The sequence below is a fragment of the Misgurnus anguillicaudatus genome, chromosome 8 (genome assembly GCF_027580225.2).
Source record: "Misgurnus anguillicaudatus chromosome 8, ASM2758022v2, whole genome shotgun sequence".
In the NCBI taxonomy this organism is placed as follows: Eukaryota; Metazoa; Chordata; class Actinopteri; order Cypriniformes; family Cobitidae; genus Misgurnus; species Misgurnus anguillicaudatus.
In genome coordinates, this window is record NC_073344.2 from 6,602,260 (window position 1) to 6,628,242 (window position 25,983).

A 25,983-nucleotide genomic window follows, 5' to 3' on the forward strand; every position below is an offset into this window, starting at 1 on the left:
GTCTCAGACTTGAAGAAAATTGCTGAACATTTAAACCTATTTTCTGCACATTCCGCCATATTTTAATGAAATAAAGAAAGTCCTCCTTCTGTTAACTTATATTTCTGCATATTCCAGCATATAAAATAAAAATATTTTTTGTAAAATCCAGCAATTAAATAATTAAAACGAAAGTCTTTCCTGGTTTTATTCCAAATTATTAACATTCACGTCTGTTAACAGTAAAGTGCAGATTAAGTTTTGTTTTTGTAAATCATTAGACATTTTTACCACTTAATTAGGTTTTGCTTTGTAGAAAGCCTTTCTTTAAAGTGAATTTCGTTTTGTATAAATTGTGTCTTAATTTTAATAAATGTTTTATCAACCAATTGCATGTATTTAATAAATTAAAAGCAAATATAGACAATATAATAACCATGACATGGAGGCGCCGGCACGGCGCGTTCGCTTGCATTGCATTGTTAACTAGAACGCACGGACCTCATCATAAATGAATGAAACTCATACATTAGCATTAAATATCTTTGCTGCATTCTTTCTAAAACAGACAAGGGCTTTCTCGCGGCTCGCATCAGCAAAGCATTGCATCGTGTTGCACTTAACAGAAGTTGACACTTGTCTTTTTGAAAAATGAAAAAGTAATAATAATTATACAAAAGAGTTGTTCTAGTCGTTACTAAGGCACAGAGTGAGTTAGACCTGCCTTGGCGGTGCGCCTTTTATGCATTCTGAAGGTGCCTGTTTTATCGTGTTGCAGTCTATTAGGCAACATTCCGCACAAGTTGGGTTTAGATTTGGAAATACATTACATCTACATTTCAGTGCTAACTGATAAGGTGATGATGATCATCATCTTTCTTTATTATTTTTAGCACTACCTCAAACTTAAGCGGCCTCTGTCATTTTCTTAAATAAGCCGCGGCAATGTTTCAAATGAGCTTCTAATAAGACAAACGCCTTTATTTTCCACGCGATCACCTTACCATAACCATTTTGAAACTAAGGAGTCATTTGTCCTCCGATTACAAGCAGCATACAAGCTCCGCGGCGACGCGTTTGCGGGAATGATGTTTTGGATGAGCCGGAGGCAGAGCAGCAGAGAGATGCGACAGAGTTGCGAAATTGCAGGCGCAGCTCGAAATGGCTGTTATTATAAACAGCGTAACTTGTTTTAAACTAATCAGTTAATGGCTCGGTGGTCGGTTAAGAAAATGTTTAGTTTTCGCCATCCCTAATTTAATATTTAATCCTTGTCTGCTATATAAGTGCATTGTTTTTTTTAATGCCGGTATGGCGGTATAGAAACTGATACCTTTGCTATTTTTAGATCCCGCGGTATACCATATTACCGTATTACCGCCCAAGCCTATTAGGGTCTTTAGTTTTTCAGAAATGTTAAAGCCTGCAAATGGTTCTGTGATAGATTTACTGGCTTTAGTTTCTTTCCAGTGCTGTAGCGAATGAGTATGTAACAGTGAATGTCTTCCACGATGTCCAGAGATACATTTGACCAAGTATGTCTGTGTTCGGCTTAAATGGTTCCATTAAGGGTGTGTATGGACGAGCAACAGTCCGGTGCTATATTCGCTCATTTTGCAACACATGGCTGCTTCCCACTGACATTCTACAAAAGCCGGTTCCCAATAGGAACGGGTCGGACACACGTTCCACACAATGCAAAATCTATCATTGTCTTGCTGTCTGCCCAGTGTTTATGTCAAACTTCATTGTGTTTTCAATGCAGACAGCACTATTGTTGAAAGAAACACAGGACTTGGCTGCATTTGGTTTTTGGTGTCTCTTTGAATGGTTTGGAATTGTTGGCATGTTTGACTAAGCATTAGCTTGAGAAACGAGCTGTGAATTTTAACCATACAAACTCTTGAAGTGCATGTGTTGAAAGCAGTAGTTGAAATGACCGTGAATCTTGGAGATCTTGTAAGATCACTTGGTGGTTTTGTAGATAAGGCTTAAAAATCTTCTTCCTAATTCTTTGACTTTATGTGGTCTTACTATGCCATTTAGCAAGTCTAGTTTTGGGTCTACTTGAATTTTTTTCAAAGCACTTTTTATTGTTCAAATGAGGGACAGTTTTAGCCTGGGTTTACCCATGCTGCCTTGCACGCAAATTTATTCACGCTGCAAGTCGTCCATAAAGTCCATTAAATTTAAAAATTGTAAGTGGTTTAATTTTTTAAAATATCCTGTTGTTATTTTGCCTGTAGCCTATCTACTATGCTTGTCACAGTGCCACTAAGTTGTGTTGCTTTTTAATATCAATATACAGCTACCGGTTTAGTTGCATAGCTTTCAGCTGTGTGCACACGTACCTGATAAAAGTTGTTGACGCTTGAATATATGTTGCTCTACGTACGTCATCTGCTATAATTAAAACGATTGGCTATGAGCTACGTACAGGTGCATTTGATAGACATTCGTAGAGCCTAATAAACTGCTCTGGGCATTCGTAAACCATGCCTCAAATAAGAAAAAATTAGCATGTGGTTTACCGACCGATTTTGTCAACTGTTAGTAGGTCTGTGACTTGGTTAAAAGCAAGCAACATTGCCAGTTCTGAATTGGGCTACTTTTAAACTGTTTCTGCAGATTAAAATGTCATCTTAAATTCTGGCAAGAAACTGTAAAAGTATCTCTGCTGAAAATGTCCAAGCTAGAGGTGACGATTGGTAAAATGCCCTTCTTATGCTGCTTGGGTATAATTACAACAAACAGTGTATCAACGATCTTGGAATGCGGGGTGAACAACTAGAAAAATAACACTTGATGATAATGAAACCTTTATTCTGAAATGTCATGGATGCATTTTTTGCGACTGTTACCAAGAGTGTGCATGTGAGTAATTATATTTCATTACGAGATAAGTTTAAGTTGCTGATTTTATCAATACACCAACTACAATCACTTATTTTAGAATCCCAATACTAGCATGTTATTTAAACAAAAAAGTATTTTAATTTGCATGAGGAGGCTGGCATTTTAATGCACACACTTTCATATCATTATGAGCACTATTACAGGTAACGATTATTCGATTGATCGTTGTTTTAAACGATCATCGAATATGGGAAATTGCATAAATTGACATCCCTAATACAATCTTAACTACAGATCGGCTGCTAAACCTCCCTTCACATAGCGGTGATCCATGATCGGCGTCTCCCATCGTAATTAGGAAACCAAAACATTTGTTATTTTTGACGAGGTATTTATTTCAGAGTTCAGTTTAGCCACTAGCCAGACCATTAAACAAACAGAGACCGGAAGTTAAAGGAACAGTATGTAGGATTGTGGCCAAAGCTGGTACTGCAATCACAAAACTTGTGGCTAAAACTGGTACTGCAATCACACAGCTGGTGTCCAATTCACAAAATGACAACATAAACATCAGTTGAGGGCAGCAACGTTTTAAATGACAATATCCTGGCCGGACCACTTTTGTCAGTGATATTCAAAGTAGTTGAAATGAAAATTATTTCTTAATGTCTAGAGACATATCAGGGCCATTTTATGATTAATTGATATACATTTCTTACATACTGTTCCTTTAAGTTCCGTCCAGACGCATAACGAGCATGTGTCCAATGAAACCGTCTATAAAAGTGAAGCCTTGTTAATGTTGGGAATCTGATATCTGCTTTGTCAACACAGTTGGAATCTATGCCTCTATGCCATGTTTGATTAAAAAAGCCCTAAAGCAACTAAATCCTTTGGCTTACTACTGTTGCAACACACAGAAATGTCTAAGTTAAGCACCATGATGTTGAATGTGATGTGTGTTTTGTGCACCTCTGTAAGTGAGTACTAGGAATATTTTGAACTTTATGAGGCCTGCATCACTATAAACTTCACTAGAGTTACAGACCTGCAAACTAATAATAGCAGTGAGTAGATTGACATGTGGCTGAATTTGAGAGCTCTGCTGCTGCAGGAGGATCTGCCTTTGCATTTACCCATCTGTTGATTTGTAATCGTGCTGACTCATAATATGTGCTTCTGCTTAAAGGCTTAAGCTATCAGTTTTACAATTCATTGTTTTATGGTTAATACTAAATCCACAGTTACTGTTATCAGTGGTCATTTTTTTTTGTTTAAGGCATTCTGTTATTGTTAAAAATAATTTAAAAAGTAAAACAATTTAAAGCATATTGGTTTAAACTTGTTGACCACATTGATTTTTACCTCCAGAACTGATCCCTGGAAGTCTTTGCTAGTTTGGGCCCTGTATAATCCGTGATCAAGACTGAAAACACATCCCGTCAGTGAATGATCGCAAAATGACTAGATGATTTACTGTGTCTTCAGTGCTTTGTGTTGCCTGATGGGTAATTTTGTCTAAATCTGATATACTCTCACAGAGTCAATTGAACATAAAGGGAACTCAAATCAGCAGCATGCATGACATTGTTTGCTGATATCCAAACCTCATGGGAATTTTTTTCTCTCCGCAGCTTTCATACAATCAGAAAACATCCTGGAGGTACTACATTTTGGGGAAGGAGGCCTCTTGCAGGTAAGCCTCTCAAGATCATGCCGCTTTGTGTTGCAGTATTTGGATCATATGACAAAAAAACCTTGATATTGTGGGAAAAAACCTAGATATTGTAAAAAAAAATTGACAGATAGACTTAGCATCATTGCAGTTAATATACTTTCAGAAAAAAGGTACAAAAATTGTCACTGTGACGGTACCTTAAAAAATTGTCCTATCCTAATATGTACCATTTTGGTACAGATATGTACCTTTCAGGTACCAGTATGTACCTCCCAATGTGTACCTTTCAGGTAATAAGTGTTTTTGAAAAGGTGACAACCGCCCCAGTGACAACTTTTGTACCTTCTTGTTTCTGAAGGTGAACTAAATTACTTGATTTTAAGGGTTAGTTTACCCCAAATTAAAAATCTGTCTCATTATGTACTCACCCTTGTGTCGCTCAAACCTACCATGGTTTTCTTTGTTTTTTTCCACAATTTTTTAAGTGTTGTTTGGGTTTTCTATGTACAGTAGGAGTGAATTAACCGCCTCTTCTCAAGCTTCAAAAGGAGCAAAAGCAGTATTAAATAACTCCACTTGACTCGTGCCTTATATTCCAAGTGTCCCGAAGGCATACAAATGGGTTTGCTGAAAAACAAACTATAATATAATTTATTCTTTTAGGAAACTCTTGACTGTTGGTGTTGTTCTTGTGCAAGAGTAAAACAATGTAGTTAACTCTGCTTCTCTCCTGTTGAGGATATTGTTTTTGTTTATATGCATTAGGTAAAAAACTTCATCAACAGTGTCTATTATGATGCAAGTTTAGGCACATCATGGATCAAAAATGTTATATGAAATGGATTATATGTTAGTTTGTTTTTCACCAAATTTGCAGTACACTCAAAATATGTGGCACACTTAAAATACGTTTAAGAAATCACGTTGCATTGTTTTATGAAGCTTTTGCATTTTATTAAACTGTAAAAAGTTGTTTCAACTTAAAAAAGTATGTTATCTAGTTACTGCAACTTAAAAATATTAGTTACAGTAACTAATATTTTTATAATAACTATAATATAATAACTCAAAATTTTAAGGCAACAAGGTAACTTAGGGCGCACTCACATTATTCAAACCAAACTGCACTCGGGTGCGTTTTACCCCCAAAGCCTGGTTTGTTTGACTAGTGTGATCCCTCTGTACCGATTGGTTAATCGCGCCGTGGCCGGGTTGCAGAGGTGGGCCGGAGCGTGGTTCACTTGGGCTCAGGCGTGGAAGGCTGGGGTGTGAGCGCATTCGTGCCTGAGCGCGATTCAAAAGGTGAAGACGTCAGTTGCGCGACCACTCACCTTCATCTGCCTCCATAAAAGCCTTTTGATGCGTGCAGCGGGGTTACGTGAATGTCCGCGCTGCACACGTGACAGATCAACTAAGCAATATGATGACATGTGAGAGGGCTGTCTGTAATTGGGCACCAAACGACTCCGAATAAAAACAAAGACTTATCATTACGGTGGGTTTCAGTGTTAAGAGAGAGCTTTACTTCCTGCTTTTTTCAAAACAATCGCATCTTAATGACGAAAGCGCGCCCGGACTCGGATCGATAAAAAGTACAGTGTGAATGCGTGCAGCTGGGGGTGTATGGAGGGGTGACAATCGCGCCGGGGCATGGTTTGGTTTGGAAAAAATGTGAGTTTAAATTGAACCAACAAATCTTTTTTTAAGGGCGCACTCACATTATCCAAACCAAACCATGCCCCAGCGCGAATGTCACCCCTCCCTACTTCCCCCATGTGCACGCACTCACACTGTACTTTTATCGATCCGAGTCCGGGCGCGCTTTCGTCATTAAGATGCGATTGTTTTGAAAAAAGCAGGAAGTAAAGCTCTCACTGAACACTGGAACCCACCGTAATGATAGGTCTGTGTTTTTTATTCGGAGTCGTTTGGTGCGCGATTACAGACAGCCCTCTCACATGTCATCATATTGCTTAGTTGATCTGTCACGTGCGCAGCGCGGACATTCACGTAACCCCGCTGCGCGCATCAAAAGGTTTTTACGGAGGCAGATGAAGGTGTGTGGTCGCGCAACTGACGTCTTCACCTTTTGAATCGCGCTCAGGCGCGATTGCGCTCACACCACAGCCTTCCGCGCCTGAGCCCAAGTGAACCGCGCTCCGGCCCACCTCTGCAACCCGGCCGCGGCGCGATTAACCAATCCGCGCCCGGGCGCGGAACAGAGCACTCACACTAGTCAAACGAACCAGGCTATGGGGGTCAAACGCGCCCGAGCGCGGTTTGATTTGGATAGTGTGAGTGCGCCCTAAGGTGAAGTAACATCAGAAGATATGCTATTTTCATACCCATACAATGTAAATTTAAGTTCTATGTCAGTATTTTGTGATATATTTATTCATTTTCTTTAAATGCTGTTAGTTTCTTTAAAAGAATGGTCTGTAGGTACATTAAGCTTGTTGGTGTTTTAAGCCCTCAACGGAGCCTTCAAGGCAGTGCTGCCTGGAAGGCACTCCCCGCCCACGAGCGTTTCAGCCAATCACAGCACTGCCGCTAGATATCGAGCCTTCCGCCAGCATCTGGCAGTTGGAGCTCACCGTTGGTCAGGTGAGTAGCGCAGATATAGTAAGATAGGAGTGTTTAAGTTACGAGTTTCTGTGTTGTCACGTGTCCGAGGCACGACTTTTTTCGTGCCAGTTTCACGTATTGGTTACTCAATTGTTTTTCCTATTTTCTTACCATTGTCGCTTGGGATTGGTGTTAGAATGACTTTGTTACATAAAATGACTTCCTAACCCAAACCCAACTCGGTTAGTGAAAACAAGTGAAAACAAAAATCTGACGAATACACATATAAAGTAATGCTTAAAATGACATCCGAACCCAAACCCAACTTAATCCTTGTGCGAAAACGGTTTAAAAAAACAGACGAAAAACGTATAAACCAATGCTTAAAATGACATCCTAACCCAAACCACAAATATAACCCCAATCCCAAGCGACAATGGTTTGAAAATCGGAAAAAAAATTGAGTAACCAATACGTGAAACAGGCACGAAAAAGAAAGTCATTCCTCGGACACGCGAAAACGTGGAAACACGTAACTTAAAAGCTTGAAACATTTCGAGCTGAATTCAAATACAGTCACATTCCTATCTTACCATATCTGTGCTACAAACCTGACCAACGGTGAGCTCGAAACTTCCAGAAACTGGCAGAAGGCTCGATATTTAGCGGCAATGCTGTGATTGGCTGAAACGCTTGGGGGCAGGGAGTGCCTTCCAGGCAGCACTGCCTTAAAGGCTCCGTTAAGGGCTAAAAACACCAACAACCACCGTACATTAATAGCCATTAAACTATTAGATCAATCCACACAGAAATAGAGCCCTGTAAAACAATGTTCCAACACAAGATATGTACAACTTAAGGGGGCAAAAAGGTAACAGGTAGTTTTAAAATATTGTCAATGAGTGCGTTTACATGCACAGTCTTACATTGATTATGCTTAATAAACTGATTACTTGTGGGGTCATATAAAACGCGTAAACTTTTTTTTTATCAGGGAAAGCCCATAAACGGTGTGAGCAAAAACCGATCAGCACGGGTAGTTTCTTGCTCATTACCCTGTTTTAAAGATGTAAACACCTTAACCGGCTTTCTTACGGTTTTGGCCATGTTCGCACACTGTAAAAAAATTCTGTAGAAATTACAATGTTATTGCAGCTGGGTTGCCGGTAATTTACCGTAGATTTAAATTTATGTTCTTTACTGGCAAAAGTTTGTTCAAAGTTAAATAAATTTTAAATATTAACAAGTCTTTATCTTTACAGAATAAAACTATACAATAACAGCCTCATGCAAAGCATTCTGGGAACCAGAAATTATCATCAACCTTTTTATGTTTTTTGCTTCAGATTTTGTTTCCCAAAATGTTTTGCTTGATGCTGTTTTTTTTTTGTTTTACTCTGTAAAGACAAAGACTTGCAAATGTTAAACGTTCATTCAACCCTGAACAAAATGTTGCCAGCAAATAACATAAATTCAAATCCACGGCAAGTTACCGGCAACTCAGCTGCAATTTCTACGGATTTTTTTTACAGTCTCCGTGTGTTAAAGATAAACGTCACACGCGGAAGTGCAAAGTAACGCATAAAAGTCTACACTCGATTAAAGCAGTTGGCTGAGAACCTGTGAAAATAAAAGCTCATGTTACATTTACAGGTTCTGTAGAAATGAGAAGAAATACAACAGTTTAGTTTAAGACAGATATAGCCGGCTTATTGGTTTGCAGGTAAACGCTTAAAAACAGTTTTCTATAAGCAGATTTTGAATAGATATCCGCTTATTCTGTGCATGTAAACGCACTCATTGACAAACTGCAGTCTCATTGCAAGAACAACTTCCTTTACAGGTGAGTGTCCAACCAAAAAAAAGAAAAGTCTTAAAAACACATCAAATGAGAACAGCCTTGAGGCGCAACACGAGTAAACACAATGTGCTATCCAAATGAAAGCCTGCCCTATTGTGCGGTGTGCAGCTCATTTGGTCTGTCAACACTACATGGGTTGCAACAAAACATTAAAGGCTTTTGAAAGCAAGAGTTTTTTAAAAGTAGCATTGGCATTGGCTTAAATTTATACATTTTGTAATAGTAATCCATTCTGTTATTTTAGTAACAACTAAATGTTAGTAGTTATTTATCTACTTGAATGTTGTTAGAAGAGGCAGCGAAATTTCTTATTAGGTATAAAATCTGACTGCTATAATAATCAATAAAACCAGCAGATTCAAAGTCAAACATTTATAAACAAGCATTGCATTGTTAAATACATAATGCAAACCTAAAATATAGCAGAATTTAGCTCCAACTTGCCTCAACACACCTGTCAGATGGTTTGGAGCTAAACTCTGAAGAGACCCTGGCCCTTCAGGAGCAGGATTGAACAAAGTAACAAAGTTATTTTTATTGGACATTCTTATAGTCCCTTAAATGGGCTATTACATAATGCTGTGATTGGGAACTTTTTGGGTACATGATGTGAATTTGGACTTAATGAAATGTTAAGGTTTATAAATAGACAAGACCATGCTCTATCCAGAACCCAAAAATACAGTGAGAACTTTGTTCAGCAGTTTGACCATAACACATTGGTGGGACATATTTGGCTCATGGCCTTCTCTCATTGTGAACCTCTAATCATATGACAGGGTTAAGAGTTTAAGTGATTGTTGCGTTGTGTGTTTCTTTTTTTTATTTAGGTGTTCTCCACTGAAAGTGTGGTAATCATGTACTCAATTTTGTTAAATTAATTAAACTTGGTGTGTTCATATAATCTACTGAAGGATATTATAACAAAAAGGAAATTGTTAATGACTCTTGTGCACTTTATTCTCTACAAAAGCACAAGGAAAACTCCGACATTTATTTTCATTATTGTGGTGAAAAGTATGAGTTGGACAGGGTCCACATTAACCAAAGCAAACACTGCTCAGCATGGTGACTTCACAGAAGGAAAACAATGAATATTATTAGAAAGAGCATAAAAACCTTTAAACTGTTATTGAAAAGTATTTAAATGCTTTATTAGTTGTTATTGTTTAACAAAGCATAAATAATCAAAATATTCACGGGTTGCAGAATAAAGGTTTTTGTTTACATATTAAATGTGTGTGTAATGTGTATAATAATAATTATGTATATAAAAATGCACACACATGCATGTATATATTTAAAGGATTAATCCATTTTCAAAAATAAAATCCAGATAATTTACTTACCACCATGTCATCCAAATGTTGATGTCTTTCTTTGTTCAGTCGAGAAGAAGTTATGTTTTTTGAGGAAAACATTCCAGGATTTTTCTCATTTTAATGGACCCCAATACTTAACGGTTTTAATGCAGTTTAAAATTACAGTTTCAAAAGACTCTAAACGATCTCAAACGAGGCATAAGGGTCTTATCTAGCGAAACGATTATCATTTTTGGCAAGAAAAATATGCACTTTTAACCCAAAACTTCTCTTTTTCGTCGGCCGTGTCACGCGCCAGCGCGACCTCACGTAATTGCGCAATGACGTCGAAAGGTCACGTGTTACATATATGAAACGCACATTTGGGGACCATTAAACAATAAACTGACACAAAAAAGTATCATTCGACATACAACATCTCTCCTTGACTTGATGACGTATTACGTGAGGTCACGCTGGCGCCTCACAAGACTGGAGGAAGACAAGAATTTGTGGTTTAAAAGTGGATATTTTTTATTTTTCTAACCAAAAATTACAATAGTTTCGCTAGATAAGACCCTTATGCCTCGTTTGGGATCGTTTGGAGTTCTTTGAGGCTGCAATTTTGAACTGCATTGAAGCTGTTGAGTGTTGGGGTCCATTAAAGTCCATTAAAATGAGAAAAATCCTGGAATGTTTTTCTCAAAAACATAATTTTTTCTCGACTGAACAAAGAAAGACATCAACATTTTGAATGACATGGTGGTGAGTAAATTTTAAGAAAATTGACTAATCCTTTAAGAAATATTTGCATGTGTATAAACATTTGTATATTTACATATAATAATATAATAAATATTTATATCAATATATGTTTTCCTTAAAATTATACATACATGTGTTTGTATTTATATAAACATAATATTTGTTGATGTACTGTGTATAATAATTATATAAACAAAAACTTTTATTCTGCAAAGTGCAAACGAATAGTTGTGACTAGGCAGCCCTAAAAGGGATTATAGGTATACCTTACGATATTCTGTACTCATAATTTTGAGTTCATTGCACTTACTTTTTTAAGTCTATAAATATTATAGGTTAATAAATTAAATGAACATAGCCTTTTAATGTATGGGTCCTAAACGCAATATTTTAATTAACATTAGGTCATGATTACTTGCATGATTTTTTTAAAAGTACAAACAACATCGGAGCTTACAGTGTGCATACTGGCTGTACTACTTGTAGTAACACATTTTTCTTTCCTTCTTACAGACAGAGCCTGATATTGATCTTAGCTCATATCGTCAAAAAATGTAAGTTTTTTTTCCTCTTTGTACTCCCTAAGCATTTTTGCATGCATCATTTTGTACATCCTTTGGCATGTGGTTCACATGAGACTGGCCAAGAAACGTTTGTTTGATATTTCAGATTTTCCACTAAACTATGAGACATTCTTGTTCTTGAGCAAAAATACAAGCCGTCTCAGCTTTGCTCTCTTGCTTTAAAAAAATTCAATAAAATTTACAGTAGAGTGTCTCTTGGCAGTCAATGGCATACTACATGTAAATTACAATGTACAGCTGATGCAGTTTTTCCTCTATAAGGAAATGAATGAGTTGGTGGATAAATGAATGAATGTGGTATTTTAAGTCATTAACAGTGATTTTACTTTTCAGTATAGAGGGTTCTGGTTATTCTAGTTAAATCTAATTCAAGGAAACACCTTTCATAGTAAGATGACGAATACTTGTTTTGGAGTTACACATTGTCCTTTTAGATTGTGAGCAGAGGAACTGGTCGTACCTTAGAGATCTGAGTCAGATGTAAAAAAAAAAACATAGAAAACATCAAAGTTCAATTACAGTGAGCCAACAAGAATTTTTATTGGTTCACTTCCCTCTTATGTTTTCACTTCTCACTTGTTTTAAACTTAATCTATTAGATCATCTTTATGTATACTGCTGTAGGTGGCTTATTTATTCCCTCAGCCAATCAAAACTTTCCAGCTCAGTGGATTTGCCAACCTACTCTGCTGTATACGCTAGCGGTGGCTGGATTTCATTGGCTAATTGTGCGCTTTACGGCTCGTCATTTTAGCTTTTGCAGGCGGAGGACACACCCTTTTGGTTTTTAGCCTTTAGCAGTATAAAGCTTGCAAGCACAAAAATGAGGAAATACCCAAACGTGTTATTGTGCATTTGTTATTTTAAATAGCCATCTATTCTTGCACATTTTTTATATTAGGATAGTGCGTCAGCAGTTCATAATACTTGTATTTCATAATACTTGATATTTACAAAAACTGCTTTGTTCTAGGTGCTGATAGACATCAGACTTTCTTTTCTCCTTAGCTGATAGATGGACAGTTTGTCCATTGTGTGTGTGTTCAGAGCTAATACTAAACTTTGTGTCTACTGATAAAGTTAAAATTGTGTCTTCTGATATCTTTGTATGTACTGATGTTTTTATTGCAACTGATTAGATTAGTTTGTGTCTTTCCATCCTGCTGTTGGCAAGTGGTTTAAGAATTTTAGCTGTGTTAAGGACTTTTTTACAGCTTTTTCTCTTTCTGTGGTGTCTGTCTCCGCACCAGGAAGTCCAGCTTTAGTCTGTGACACGCATATAATCTCTCTGATCGCACCCCTGTGGTGTCTGTCATCTTTAAATAAATAGAAAAGCACACACTGCATGTCACACTTTTCTTTTCATAAACATTGAAAAGAAACTAAATCTCATATGTTTTAAAATGGTTTTGTATAGTTAATCGTAAAAAAACCCACATAGAATGAGAATAGGAGGCATTCACACACAATGAACAGAGCTTAAAAAAATGGAACTGAATGATAAAGTTTCAACATGGGTTTTAGCCGTTAAACTCTTTTAACCATTGGTTTGACACTTAATCTTAAAATGTGGTGGCAGACGTCCATTCGCGTGTCTACATAGGCCAACAAATTAAAAACAGCACATAACAGACGAGATAGAAATCTTGTCACAGTTTCAAACCTGATCATTTTTTTTTGCTTTGATCTGTGGTCGAGTAGTAGTTTTATTATATTGATGTCTAAACAAACCTTGCAGTGTTTCCGCTATATACATTCTACCGTGGCGGCCCGCCATGCCTAAAACATCCCCGCCACGCCTGCGGTTGTGGATAGAAGGGATACAGCAAACGAAATCTCGCTGGATGGCCACTGTTTTATCCTAATCCTTCAACCAAACCCAACTCTAAACACAAAATTTCACACGATTGTAGGATGTATTTGTATCTCATTTAGCCAGAGCCGCTGTTTTCATCCTAATAATCCTACCTCCAAATCTAATCCTTAACTTTTCGGCATTTGCTGTATCCCTTCTAGACAAAACCCACGGCCGCAGCTCGCAAAAAAACTACAGAAATGTCCGCCCTGCCAGACTGGCTATTGCGGCATAGATTTAATCAAAAACCAAACCATAACAAACCGCAGCAGGCTGAACACATGAGGATAGACATTGAAGACGCGTCACGCTAAACCATTGCACATGATGGGATGTCTTTATTTCTCTCTTTCACGAGTTTAGAAAACACAAGCACTTACTTTGATTGATGTACTTCATAAAATGTGCAAAGATACTTTAGACAGACAGTGCAACCACGATGAAGATGATGACGACGGTCAACAAAAGGTTTCTCCCCATGCTCACCCCGCGGCCATGATCCATAAACACAGGTGAGCGCACACACACACACACTAATACAAACACCACACCCCCGAGTGCCACCCACAGTAAGCAATGACGTCACGAATGCAGGTGCACATACACGACAGAATAAGAAGAAAGGAATTATAATAATAGAAAGATCAAACCCAATGTATGGCTCCTACATTCCGGCCCCAAATTATTTCATAGTAATAATTGACCACCACTAACACCTTGTGGGAGACAGACACCAGTAAGACAGGCAAAGTGAACTGATCAGTCCTTTTAAAGTCCAATGATGTCAAAATTTATGGATGCTTCATCCAAAGATCTTCACTGCCCCTCTGCTTCCTGCAGAAGGCAGACTTTGGTTATTGGCCTATTCAAAAGGCTGGTTTTAGTTTTAATCCGTGCACTTCGCACCAGTCCATTTCTGTCCGTAACGGTATCCAAAATCCTTCCTGTAATCCAAGTATTACGAGGTGCCATATCATCCACCAACACCACAAGATCTCCTGGAACAAAGTTTCTTTTGGCAGTATTCCACTTCTGGCGCTCCTGAAGTCCAGGAAGGTACTCCTTTACCCAGCGCTTCCAGAACAAATCCGACATATACTGCACTTGTTTCCAGCGACGACGAGCATAAACATCCTCCTTCTCAAACAACCCTGGGGGCAACAATGGCTTTGTCTTAAGCAGAAGTAGATGATTGGGGGTCAATGCCTCCAAATCTTGAGGATCTGTTGATGCCTTTGTTAATGGACGGCTATTAACAATCGCTTCAGCCTCACAAAACACTGTCACCAAACCTTCTTCATCCAGAGTCTGAGTCTTCAAAACAGAGTTTAGCACTTTACGGACTGACCGAATTAACCTTTCCCAAGCACCTCCATGGTGTGATGCTGCTGGGGGATTAAAAACCCATTTCACACTCTTTTGTAACAATGTGTCATTTATGAGGTTGTGATTCAGATTCTCAATGGCCTTCCTCAATTCTCGTTCAGCGCCTACGAAGTTAGTGCCATTATCTGAATGGATTTCCAAGACTTGACCACGTCTCGCCACAAACCTTCTGAAACCATTGATGAAAGAGTCAGTGTCCAACGATGAAAGAACTTCAAGGTGTATGGCTCGCATCGCTAAACATGTAAAGATTAACCCATACCTCTTGACCACAGCTCTTCCACGTTTAACATCAAACGGTCCAAAGCAGTCCAAACCAACTCGACTGAAAGGAGGCTCATCAGGAGTTATTCTGCTGGGAGGAAGGTCAGCCATTTTCTGACATCCAGGTGAAGCAGACAATCTACGACAGACGACACATTTACTCAAAACCTTTCTGATGGCAGCACCAGGAATCCAATACTTCTGACGTAGATGAGAAAGCATATGGTTGCGTCCACCATGGCCTGTTTCTTGGTGCACATGACGAAGAATAAGTGTGGAGATGTGTTGATCTTTAGCCAGGATAACTGGATGTTTTGCTTCAACTGGCATTGCTGCTCTACTAAGCCGTCCTCCTACCCTAATGAGATCACCATCCAGGATGGGGTTAAGCTTGTAGAGGTGACTTGTTCTTTTCACACACTCTCCTTTCTTCAAGTTAGCCAGTTCTTCCGAAAACCTTGTTTTCTGACAAAAACGAATAATATCGGACTCTGCTGCAACCATATCCTCCACGGACAGAAAACTCTTTGGTACTTGAGCCTTAACCGCTTTCATCTGGACCTGTAGCTCTTTCTCCAACTGCTCAGCACTTTGGTCCAATTCAGAAAGGGTTTTTCTCAGCAGCTTTCGATGTCTCACCAGAAACAAAAGCAAGGTCTTAAACTTAAGGAACCAACCGACAGCTCTTCGAAGATGGAGCCAGGAGGAAAAGTGATCAATGAGCTTTTTCACTGGACTGACCTGCTCAACTTGAACAGCATTCACCATCGCAACCTTGACTTCTGGGTCTTCAACAAGAGGGTTATCCAAGGTCTCAGGATTTTCAGGCCACCTGCTCTCAGGCTCATGAAGAAAGTCAGGACCACAGAGCCATGCACTAGTCTTTAGCAATGACTGAACTTTAACACCTCTGGATGCTAGATCTGCAGGGTTGATTAATGTATTGACATACCTCCATTGGGATATGTTAGAACTTTTCAATATCTCAGACACTCTGTTAGCTACAAAGACCTTGAATCTGGATGTTTCATTTTTGATATATTTCAAGACAGAAGTGCTGTCTGTCCAAAAGACCGACTGTTGAAGGTCCATTTGCAGCTCCTTTCTCCACAACTTGTCCATTCTGCTAGCAACCACCGCGGCAGTCAGCTCCATACGTGGAATAGAGACATGTTTTAGTGGAGCTACTCGTGCCTTTCCCATTACAAAAGCAGTATGAGTCCGCCCTCTATCGTCATGAAGCAACAGGTAAGTCACAGTCCCAAACCCTTCCTCACTTGCATCTGCAAAGTGGTGGAGCTGAGCAGAGACAAGACGGCCACAATCCACAGGCTTTAAACACCTACTGACCTCCCAATTTTCAAGGTCATGAAGGTCTTCCAACCAAGTCATCCATTCTCCAGCAACAGAAGATGGCAAAGGATCATCCCATCCCAAACGTTTCCTACAAAGATCTTGTAGGATTTTCTTCGCAGACAAAACAACAGGTGCCAAGAAACCAAGAGGGTCATAGATCGAACTAGTCACAGACAATATTCCTCTTCTTGTGAGTGGATGGTTTTTAAGTGTGATTTTAAACTTGAATGAATCAGATTGGACACACCACTGCACACCCAAGGCATGCTCTACTGGCAAAGCATCACTATTCAGATTCAGATCTTTCACCTCCTTGGCTCGGTCCTCCTGAGGAATGGTAGCAAGAACATTGCGTCGGTTACTGATCCATTTTGTGAGCTTAAAACCACCTTTAGCACACAAAGCACTAAGCTCTTGACATAAAGATATTGCTTCCTCCTCAGAGTCGACAGACACCAAACAGTCATCAACATAGAAATGGTGCAGAACAGTGTTAACTGCCATAGGACTGAAGCACTTTTGATTGTCTTCAGCACACTTCCTCAGGGCGAAACAGGCACAACTAGGTGAGGACGTAGCACCGAACAAATGAGCCAGCATTCTGTATTCCATTAGCTCCCGACTGCAATCTCCATCAGGCCACCAGAGAAATCTCAACAAATCAGAGTCTTCAGCCGGCACCCTGACCTGATGATACATGGCCTCAATGTCTGCCATGAGCACCACAGGCTCTTTGCGGAATCTTGTGAGAACTCCTACTAACAAATTTGTGAGATCTGGTCCTTGAAGAAGCTGTAAGTTTAAAGATGTCCCTTGAAACGTTGCCCCACAATCAAAGACTACTCGTAGTTTTTTCTTTTTATGATGATACACTCCATGATGGGGTATATACCACACCCTTCCATCGCAACGGGTCAGCTGATCAGAGGGAACTCTCTCTGCATAGCCATTAGCCAGCATATTGGACATAAATGTGATGTAATCAGAACGAAAAGATAGATCTTTACCCAAACGTTTTTTGAGACTCAATGCACGCTGTTCTACAATGGTCTTGTTATTTGGCATGTTGAGGTATCTTTGTCTTACCGGCAAACCAACACTGTAATGACCATTGATGAGTTTGGTAGACTCAGAGACTAACTCAAGGAAGCGTTTATCATCCCTTGACAGACCAAGTTGTTCATCCTGCAGAGTTTCAGGAAAATCCACCTTCAGCTGCTTCTCCCAAAGCTCATCAAGCCTCGCCACTGATATCCGATTGACTGTGATGTCAGGCTGCAAACACTTTTGATCACTGATATGACAATCTCCATGGAGCGGGCCATTCACTGTCCAACCCAGGATGGTCTTAATCGCATATGGACCCCCATTCACTGAACGAACAACCTGCCATGGCTCCAGAGCTTGAGGGACATTAGTACCAATCAGAAGGTCAACATCAGCATCGATCTCTGGTATTTTTATGTGTCTCAGGTGCGGCCATCTTTGGATGTCCTTTGATTGCGGAATGTTACCTCGATGCACAGGCATGCTCTGTTGAGTAAAAATCTCAGGCAGGCCACAAAAGTTATTGGAATCCAGCCCAGCGACTTCTAAGTCTGACAACTTGTAACTGTCCACTACTTTCTCTTGTCCCATTGTTCTAAGGAGGATTCCCAACTTCGTCCCTGTAAGATTAAGTCGGGTCATGAGTCGCTCCGTACAAAATGAGGCGGTACTCCCCGGATCCAAAAACGCATACGTGACCAAGGTCTTTTGACCCCTTTTGGATTTCACCTGAACAGGCAGAATAGACAGCGTACAGTTCTGCTTACCGGCCCCAGTCAAGCCACTGGACTGAACAGACACCACGGGACCATCTCTGACCATTTCCAAGTCACCATTTGTCTGAGTCAAAACCTTTTCTTTTGCTTTGGGGTAAATATGCAACAACGTGGGATGCCTATAGCTACATACACTACATATCAGACGTTTTTTGCAGTCTTTACTCATGTGCCCAGTGCACAGACATCCAAAGCACAGACGATTTTCCTTCAAAAAAGACATTTTTTCATTTTGTGTTTGTTTCTGCAAAAGGCGGCAAACATCCAATGAATGCCCAGCACCACAAAACAAACAAACTTTCACCAGTAAGTCCTTCTGCCTTTTATACCCAGACTCCACTTTCTTCTCAGCAGGTGTTACAGTAGTGGCAAAACTACTGCCTCTAACCTTTGAACTAGTTTGAGACTTGACCATGTTTAATTCTTTTCTTCCTGAAGCAGATGTATCCTGTATATTTCCGAAAAGAGGGTCACTTGCAATCTTAACTTGCCTCTCAACAAACTCCACAATGTCCAAAAACGTAACTCTACGACCAAACTTCTGCTGAATATCACAGGCCACACTTCTCCAATGTTCCCGCAACTTATAAGGCAGTTTCTTCACAATAATTTGCATATTTGTAGGCACGTTCAGATCTGTCACAGCAACTCCCATAGAGTTACAACATTCCTGCAAAAGCAAACTATATGCTTGTAAAGCCTTGATATCTTCAGCTTTAATTACCGGCCATAAAAGCACCTTATCCATATATGCAGAGGCTACTTTGAATGGATCACCAAAATGCTCCTGGAGCAAAGACTTTGCCTTAGTGTATCCATGGGATGGAGGCAGATGTTGACAGCTTTGAACCAAATCCCTGGGCTGACCTCTCGTATATTGCTCGAGGTAATACAAACAATCCTTCTGACTTTGTGTTCTCCCTTCAATGTTGTGTTCGAATCCTTTTATAAAGGTTTGATATTGCAGTGGATTGCCATCAAAAACTTGTAGGTCTCGCTTAGGTAAGAGAAAAAGTGACTGCTGTTCAACCAATAAAGATGTAATTTGATTTTGCCTTTCCAAAACTGTCAGAAAACGCTGATCAGAATTATTCACTGATACAGGTGCAGCATCATACTGAAGGTGAGTAACTGGTGGATTAGAGACACCTTTTAACAATGCGGATGGATCGTCCCAGGTCACAACAGCAGGCAGCTCACGTTTATCGTATGTCTTGGACCTCACATCAGAACAACCTGAAAGCGAAGTTTCCCCTACAGCCTCAGCAGCCAACGTTTGAGGATTAAACTCAGGCACGAATGTTGCAGCATCATGGTTTAACGGTGTTCTTTTCCTTCTTTCCAAATAAGAATTCATTCCATCTGATTTCGCAGAAGCATGAGACATACGAGATCCTTCAGAAGCCTTAAATACACTCACTTTAGCCATAGAAGCTGCCAGCTCCATGTCCAGGTCCAGCTCCTCCTGCTTTCTCCTCAACAGTTCTTGCTGTTCCTCAAGGGCATGCTTCTGACTCAGCAGCCTTTGACGAGCCATTAGAGCGGCTGTCTCAGCCTCAGCCCTTATTCTGGCTGATGATGTAGTGGACATAGATTTACTCATTACTGTACTGCATCTCTTCGACCTCACTGACACATTAGAGACACTATCACTTGGCCTAATGTCATCGTCCACCACATTTTCCACAATTTTAATTATGCATGCCTCATTATCATTAGGAACAGTAGATCCTAAATGTGGAGAAACAACGCCCTCTACTGGTGCGTCTGGCGCCTCCAGCAGCCATTTATTTGTCTCCTCCACAAAAGCAGTTTTATGTTTCTCAACACTATCAAACCAAGCATTTTGTTTTTCTTGTTCTTCATGTGGAAGCATAGGTATCACAACACTATGAAGATGACTTGCTTCATTAAACAAGCTTGACACATTTTCAAGATATGACCACATTTTTTCAGCATTATCGGCATTACCATTACGCATTAGGTCTTTCATTTCTTTTATTACACCTTTAATCTTTCTTATTTTTGCTTGGCGTTCTTCTTGGAGTCGCTCCAATTTATATTCAAAAGCTTTGGGTGTAAGTATTCTTCGTCTTTTCTCATCTGACTTGTTACCATTGAACTCCATTTTATTAACAATTAATCAAATAAATAACAAAAATATTGTAAAACTAAAAACAGCACCCCTTTAACACTTATGTTTCCACTTAAACAAGGTACAACGCATCGTCTTTGATTCCCCCTAACTTATCCATCAAAGCTAAGCTAAACTCAACCCTAGTCTTCTGTGCATACTAGCGGTGGGTATTTATGTACCTCAATACCGATAGTCTTGAACCAGACAAACCGTCTTAGAACCAGAACTACGGCGGCACTCCCAAGCACAATGCTTCACCCGCTTGACACACAAACCAAAACACTACCAAAAATGCCAAAATAAACATAACAGAACGATCACCTTATGTGAAAGTACCGCTAAGCCTAACGGGGAATACAATATTTTCTTTGACAGACTATGCACAATGTTTAAAGACATATGCGTTTTAATAGAGGCCACTGTGATGACAAACATCGTAACAGCCAATTTGTAAATGAATGGGTTTACGCGAGTCAAATGCACGTTCACGTATATCGTTTACAAAGTTGAAAGCGATCTCAAAAATCCAGCGTTGTCCCGATAATACGTTCAAAACAATCCGCTCAACAACGAAATCTTTTGTTGACATAATATTGCGGCATAGATTTAATCAAAACCAAACCATAACAAACCGCAGCAGGCTGAACACATGAGGATAGACATTGAAGACGCGTCACGCTAAGCCATTGCACATGATGGGATGTCTTTATTTCTCTCTTTCACGAGTTTAGAAAACACAAGCACTTACTTTGATTGATGTACTTCATAAAATGTGCAAAGATACTTTAGACAGACAGTGCAACCACGATGAAGATGATGACGACGGTCAACAAAAGGTTTCTCCCCATGCTCACCCCGCGGCCATGATCCATAAACACAGGTGAGCGCACACACACACACACTAATACAAACACCACACCCCCGAGTGCCACCCACAGTAAGCAATGACGTCACGAATGCAGGTGCACATACACGACAGAATAAGAAGAAATGAATAATAATAATAGAAAGATCAAACCCAATGTATGGCTCCTACACTGGCTGTCTTAGAAATAAATTCCTTTCTGGATTCGCGTTGTTAACTCATTTATAAATAAATCTCCTAAAGGATCATAATTTCTTCCATGGGTTTAGTTTAATGAACAAATAGATTTAAATCAACAGAGGATGATTAGGCTACGTCTCTGTTTTGAGAAATAATAATAATAAAATAAATAAGCCTATACGAAATATGTTACACTTAAATAATAATTAAATTGACAAAACGAATAAAAAAGTATTTGAGTTTCAGTTTTTTTTGTGACGCGCTGACCAAAGCAGCAGAAAGCACGTCATGTTTTTAATGATTTTAAATAAGCACAAAGTTTTCTCCTTATTGTGAGTTTACACAAATAAAAATACATAATTTGAAGTTTCGAATATTGTTTTACTTTTATCTTTATGACTATAAATTTAGGGTAATTTAAGGTGCAAGGTCATCACGCATTTGATGTTCACAGGCGCATATACACGGACGCAGCGCAGGGCTGCGAGAAGACATTATTAAACTTTCGATTTAACATATTACGAGTTTTTTGGACATTCATTTGGAATCACTATACTCATATTATCAACTTATCTGGTCATTAGTTATTCAGAATATAGGCTATAAGCGCAGTAGCGCGCTGCTGACCGCTCAGCTGTCAATCAATCTTCTGTGATTTAGATCAACACTCACAAAGTTTCACATTAAATGATAATATTTGTCAAAAAAACAAAAGGCTAAATACTGAATACTACTTACATGGGACTGCAAGACATTAATAGTCAAATCTGTTTGGAAGGAAACTTATATTATTCCTGTGGAAGAGAAGAACGTTGGTAATAGAAACTTGAGGCAGACGGTGAGACTGTTTTATCTGTTTTCAGACGAAACAGCAGGGTCGGGGTACCCGCGGGTGAACCGCATAATATTTGATGAAACGGGTGTAATAATAGGCTTTTCGCGCGTCATTTGCGTTGTAGATGGAGGTCGGGACTCAATAGACAAGAGTAAAATGCGGGTCTAACATCCAAGACCACAATTTGACTCGTTTTTAAATGGCCCCGTGCTTTGTGTTTAAGATCTGTCTGAAGACCGTTAAAGGTTTCTATTCAACTGCGCGATTTGCGGTGTGACCGGCTCGGGGTCTTTATGTCAAATGGTCCGGACCGGGTGTGAAATAAAATTGCTGCTGATGGATGTTCGGTCAATCACAGCGGTGCGGATTATCAAACAGGACTGTGCGTGAGTTTGCAACAGCTCTGTAACGCTAAACACGAGCACAACTTGCAATGCACACTACATTAAAACTACAATGAAATATCCGAACTACGTACGTAGCTATAACGTTTTTTAAGAAAATAAATTTTAGATCAAACATAGAAACGCAATATGCTATAAATATAAGAAAAAGTAAATGACAGCATGAAAATGATAAAAAAATACATGTTAGTTTACTGTAGCCTATATTCTACTTTAAAAAAAATAATAATGTACATTTATAATCATCATGGGCGCCCCCTGCCGCCACAGCTGAAAAAAATCCTAGAGGAAACACTGCCTTTTATCTTGTCTGATCACTTAATTACTTGACTGCACTTGTAATGTCATTGAATTATCTGTAATTTATGCATGATATGTAGGACTGATCACAAAACTCACGGTTCGGATCACATTACGGTTTCTGAGGCACAAATCGGATATTTTTTCGTATCAGCAAAAAATCTGGGTTGGACAAATCTAATAAGAACAAATTAAGAAATTACAAACGTTTATAAAAAAAGAACAAAGTTGCATTTAAATATAATAATTTTTTTTTAGAGCTACAGAAGTGATTTTCTCTTTGTCTTGGGCTGTTTGATTAACATTAATGACTTAAGTAGGTTATTTGAGGTTACTGTCCCTTCAAGATAAGCACAGACTGGTTTCTGGCCTATTTATACATAATCTTAAGACATAAACAAATGCTTTATTAGAAAAAGAATACTGTTGTATTTCGAGATCTTTTGTTTGTATGTGTTCTGTCAAGAAAAGAAAGATTTTGTTTGCTTGCTTTTTGAAACGCGTCTCTCCGTGTATGCACGGAAAACACACGCAGACGGAGGGCGGATTCCAAATGGCGCTTCAGGAAAAAGATGCAGCATAAACAGTCGCACCACATAAAGTCAAAATTACGTTGCTTTTCAGTGCTCTATTGGCCAAATGCATGTTAATAGACTACGGCAGGGATGGGCAACTTCGGTCCTGGAGGGTCGGTGTCTTGTAGAGTTTGGCTCCAACTTGCCTCAGCACACCTGTCTTAAAGTTTCTAGTATGCCTAGTAAGACCTTAATTGGCTGCTTCAGGTGTGTTTAATTATGGTTGGGGAGCTAAACTCTGCAGCACACCGGCCCTCCAGGCTGATCTTTGAAGGGCATAGGGATGATCACGTCTGATTGGAGTTGGACCGGGCCGCATGTGCGTCTGTGTGTACAGAAAACTGCTCACTTTAGCGCCCTTTTGTGGTTAAATTGTTTTAAATCACTTGATCTCGGATCAACTGCGATCCGGTACACCACTAATGATATGTGATTATCATTTAATTAACTCTCATCAAAGTTTATAAAGCCTTTTCTTGTTTCTAAGCACTGTTTTTACATTCTTGGATGTTATATTTAATGACATCATTGATCTGGCTATTAGTTTGACCAGTGTTGTTACTGTTTTCAGTTTTTGGTTTTAAAGAAGATAGACTGATAAACATTGGCCAACAGTATCAAAACACTGCTTGGAAAAATAAGATAACAGAATGTTTAACATAGTTTTGTAAGGGTTCACGTGGAATTTAATCATATTTATTCATATTGTTAAAAAAGGGCTAAAGTTTAAAGTCGATTAAGACTAGCACCTGCTCTCTATCATTATACACGGTGGTATTGGCAAACATTATGTAATCAATCTTTGTGTGTAGCAAGATGTCACGATGACACTGTTTATTTCAATAAAATATTCTGCATTACCACTAACAGGGTTTGCGTTATACTTGCACAACCTGCATTTGGCAAGTTTCCACTTCAAAGCTGAAGTGTCTCTGCCTGTGAATTAATTCACAAATATGCTGCAAGTCTTGCTCCAGAGAGAATGTCCGCAATCAGGTTAATAATCTGTCACACTGTTTTGCTAAATCCCTCACTGGTCTGGGTTATTTTTTTATTGTATAATGAGCGCATTAAGCATAATTTCACATTTAAAGATTTTTGAATATACTAGTATTTGTCAAACTGTTTAAAGCATTAGTTATGGTAACTTGCCTTTGAAAAGTGTCATTTTCTTTTGCAGAATAATACTATTTTTCTTTGCAATTCTGTTTCGATTAGGGATATTTCAAATGAAGTTTTTTTATCTGTACATTAAACAAACTCTGTTAACATTGTTAGAAAGCAAGTCACCCTGAAAGCTCTTTCCTTTGAAAGCTTAAAAGCAATGACAATTTAGTTGGCCACACCCTAAAATCACTGATGTCTTGTCTGTGGAGCCATATCATATACAGTTGGATAGGATGGGATCCAAATAGGATACAGTAGGGAGACACAGAATGAGGTGATTAATTTTTAGGGATGAAAATGCATAAATATGCATCAGTTTCGCAATGAAAATTGTTAATTTTTTTATAAGTATCATTACATGAAGTGTTTATTAAAAACTTGTAAAACTATTGGAAATGCTTCTTTACTTGGGGGTGACAGGGCCTTGTCTATGCGTTACAAAAAGTTGAGGAATCATAAATAAATTATCAGTGTAAATAAGGAGCTAAGATGCAAAAGTGTCTAAACACCACCTGCGTCAAAAATTTAAAAACTGAATGTTCTCAGTGTGTATTATATGTTCCCCAAATACTTTCGCTTCAAATCTGCTTAATCCGTGCCTCAGGCCATTTGGAAATGCCGTTTCTTAAGTAGGGATGCTCTGATCGATCGGCTGCAGATTGGTATCAGTCGATAACGGCATTAAATGACTCGATTGGTACTCGCTAAATTTGCAGATCTCATGAACCGATCTTTCGGGTTTACTTTTTTCATCATAGGGCTCCTGAATCCGTCTGTAGAGCATTCTTACTCAGTGCTAGCATTTTTATAACCCGTTGCTAATGTGCGACGACGTGCAGATTTGGATTTCTCTCTTTGCCTTTACAGAGATATGTGTATTTTCTATGAGGGCGCGCTCCGGTCCTAACAGCGTGACGTGTCTACACATCACTGCAAATTTCTCTTTGCAGAATAAATCTTTGTTGTGCTCATTTATTTGATTCTTTATTAAAACAATAATATAATTACTGCAAGTAATATAACAAAGGCAACATCTGTGGTATTACTTTATCTAAAAAAAGTCATTTTTAAGAGTCATCAAAGAGCTTCCATATCAGCTTGAAGAATCGGTATCGGCATTGGTATCGGCCGATCACAAAGAGAACAATTTGGTATCGGCTGCAAAAATCCTGATCGGAGCATCCCTATTTTTAGGAGTCTGATTAAAAAAATGCTTACACTTAGAGGGTTTTGCATCTGAGCTATTC

General features: G+C 39.0%; 1 protein-coding gene across 4 annotated transcripts in view; it reads left to right on the forward strand.

The window, feature by feature from the left end:
• The window catches only part of tmem131 (transmembrane protein 131), a 75,485-nt gene that overhangs the window by 11,321 nt on the left and 38,181 nt on the right, over positions 1 to 25,983 (forward strand). For all 4 annotated transcript variants that reach the window (XM_073870212.1, XM_073870213.1, XM_073870214.1 and 1 more), the window contains exons 2-3: positions 4,470 to 4,531; positions 11,519 to 11,559. In XM_073870212.1, coding sequence (XP_073726313.1) covers positions 4,470 to 4,531; positions 11,519 to 11,559 — 103 coding nt within the window. The remainder of the gene's footprint in view (positions 1 to 4,469; positions 4,532 to 11,518; positions 11,560 to 25,983) is intronic.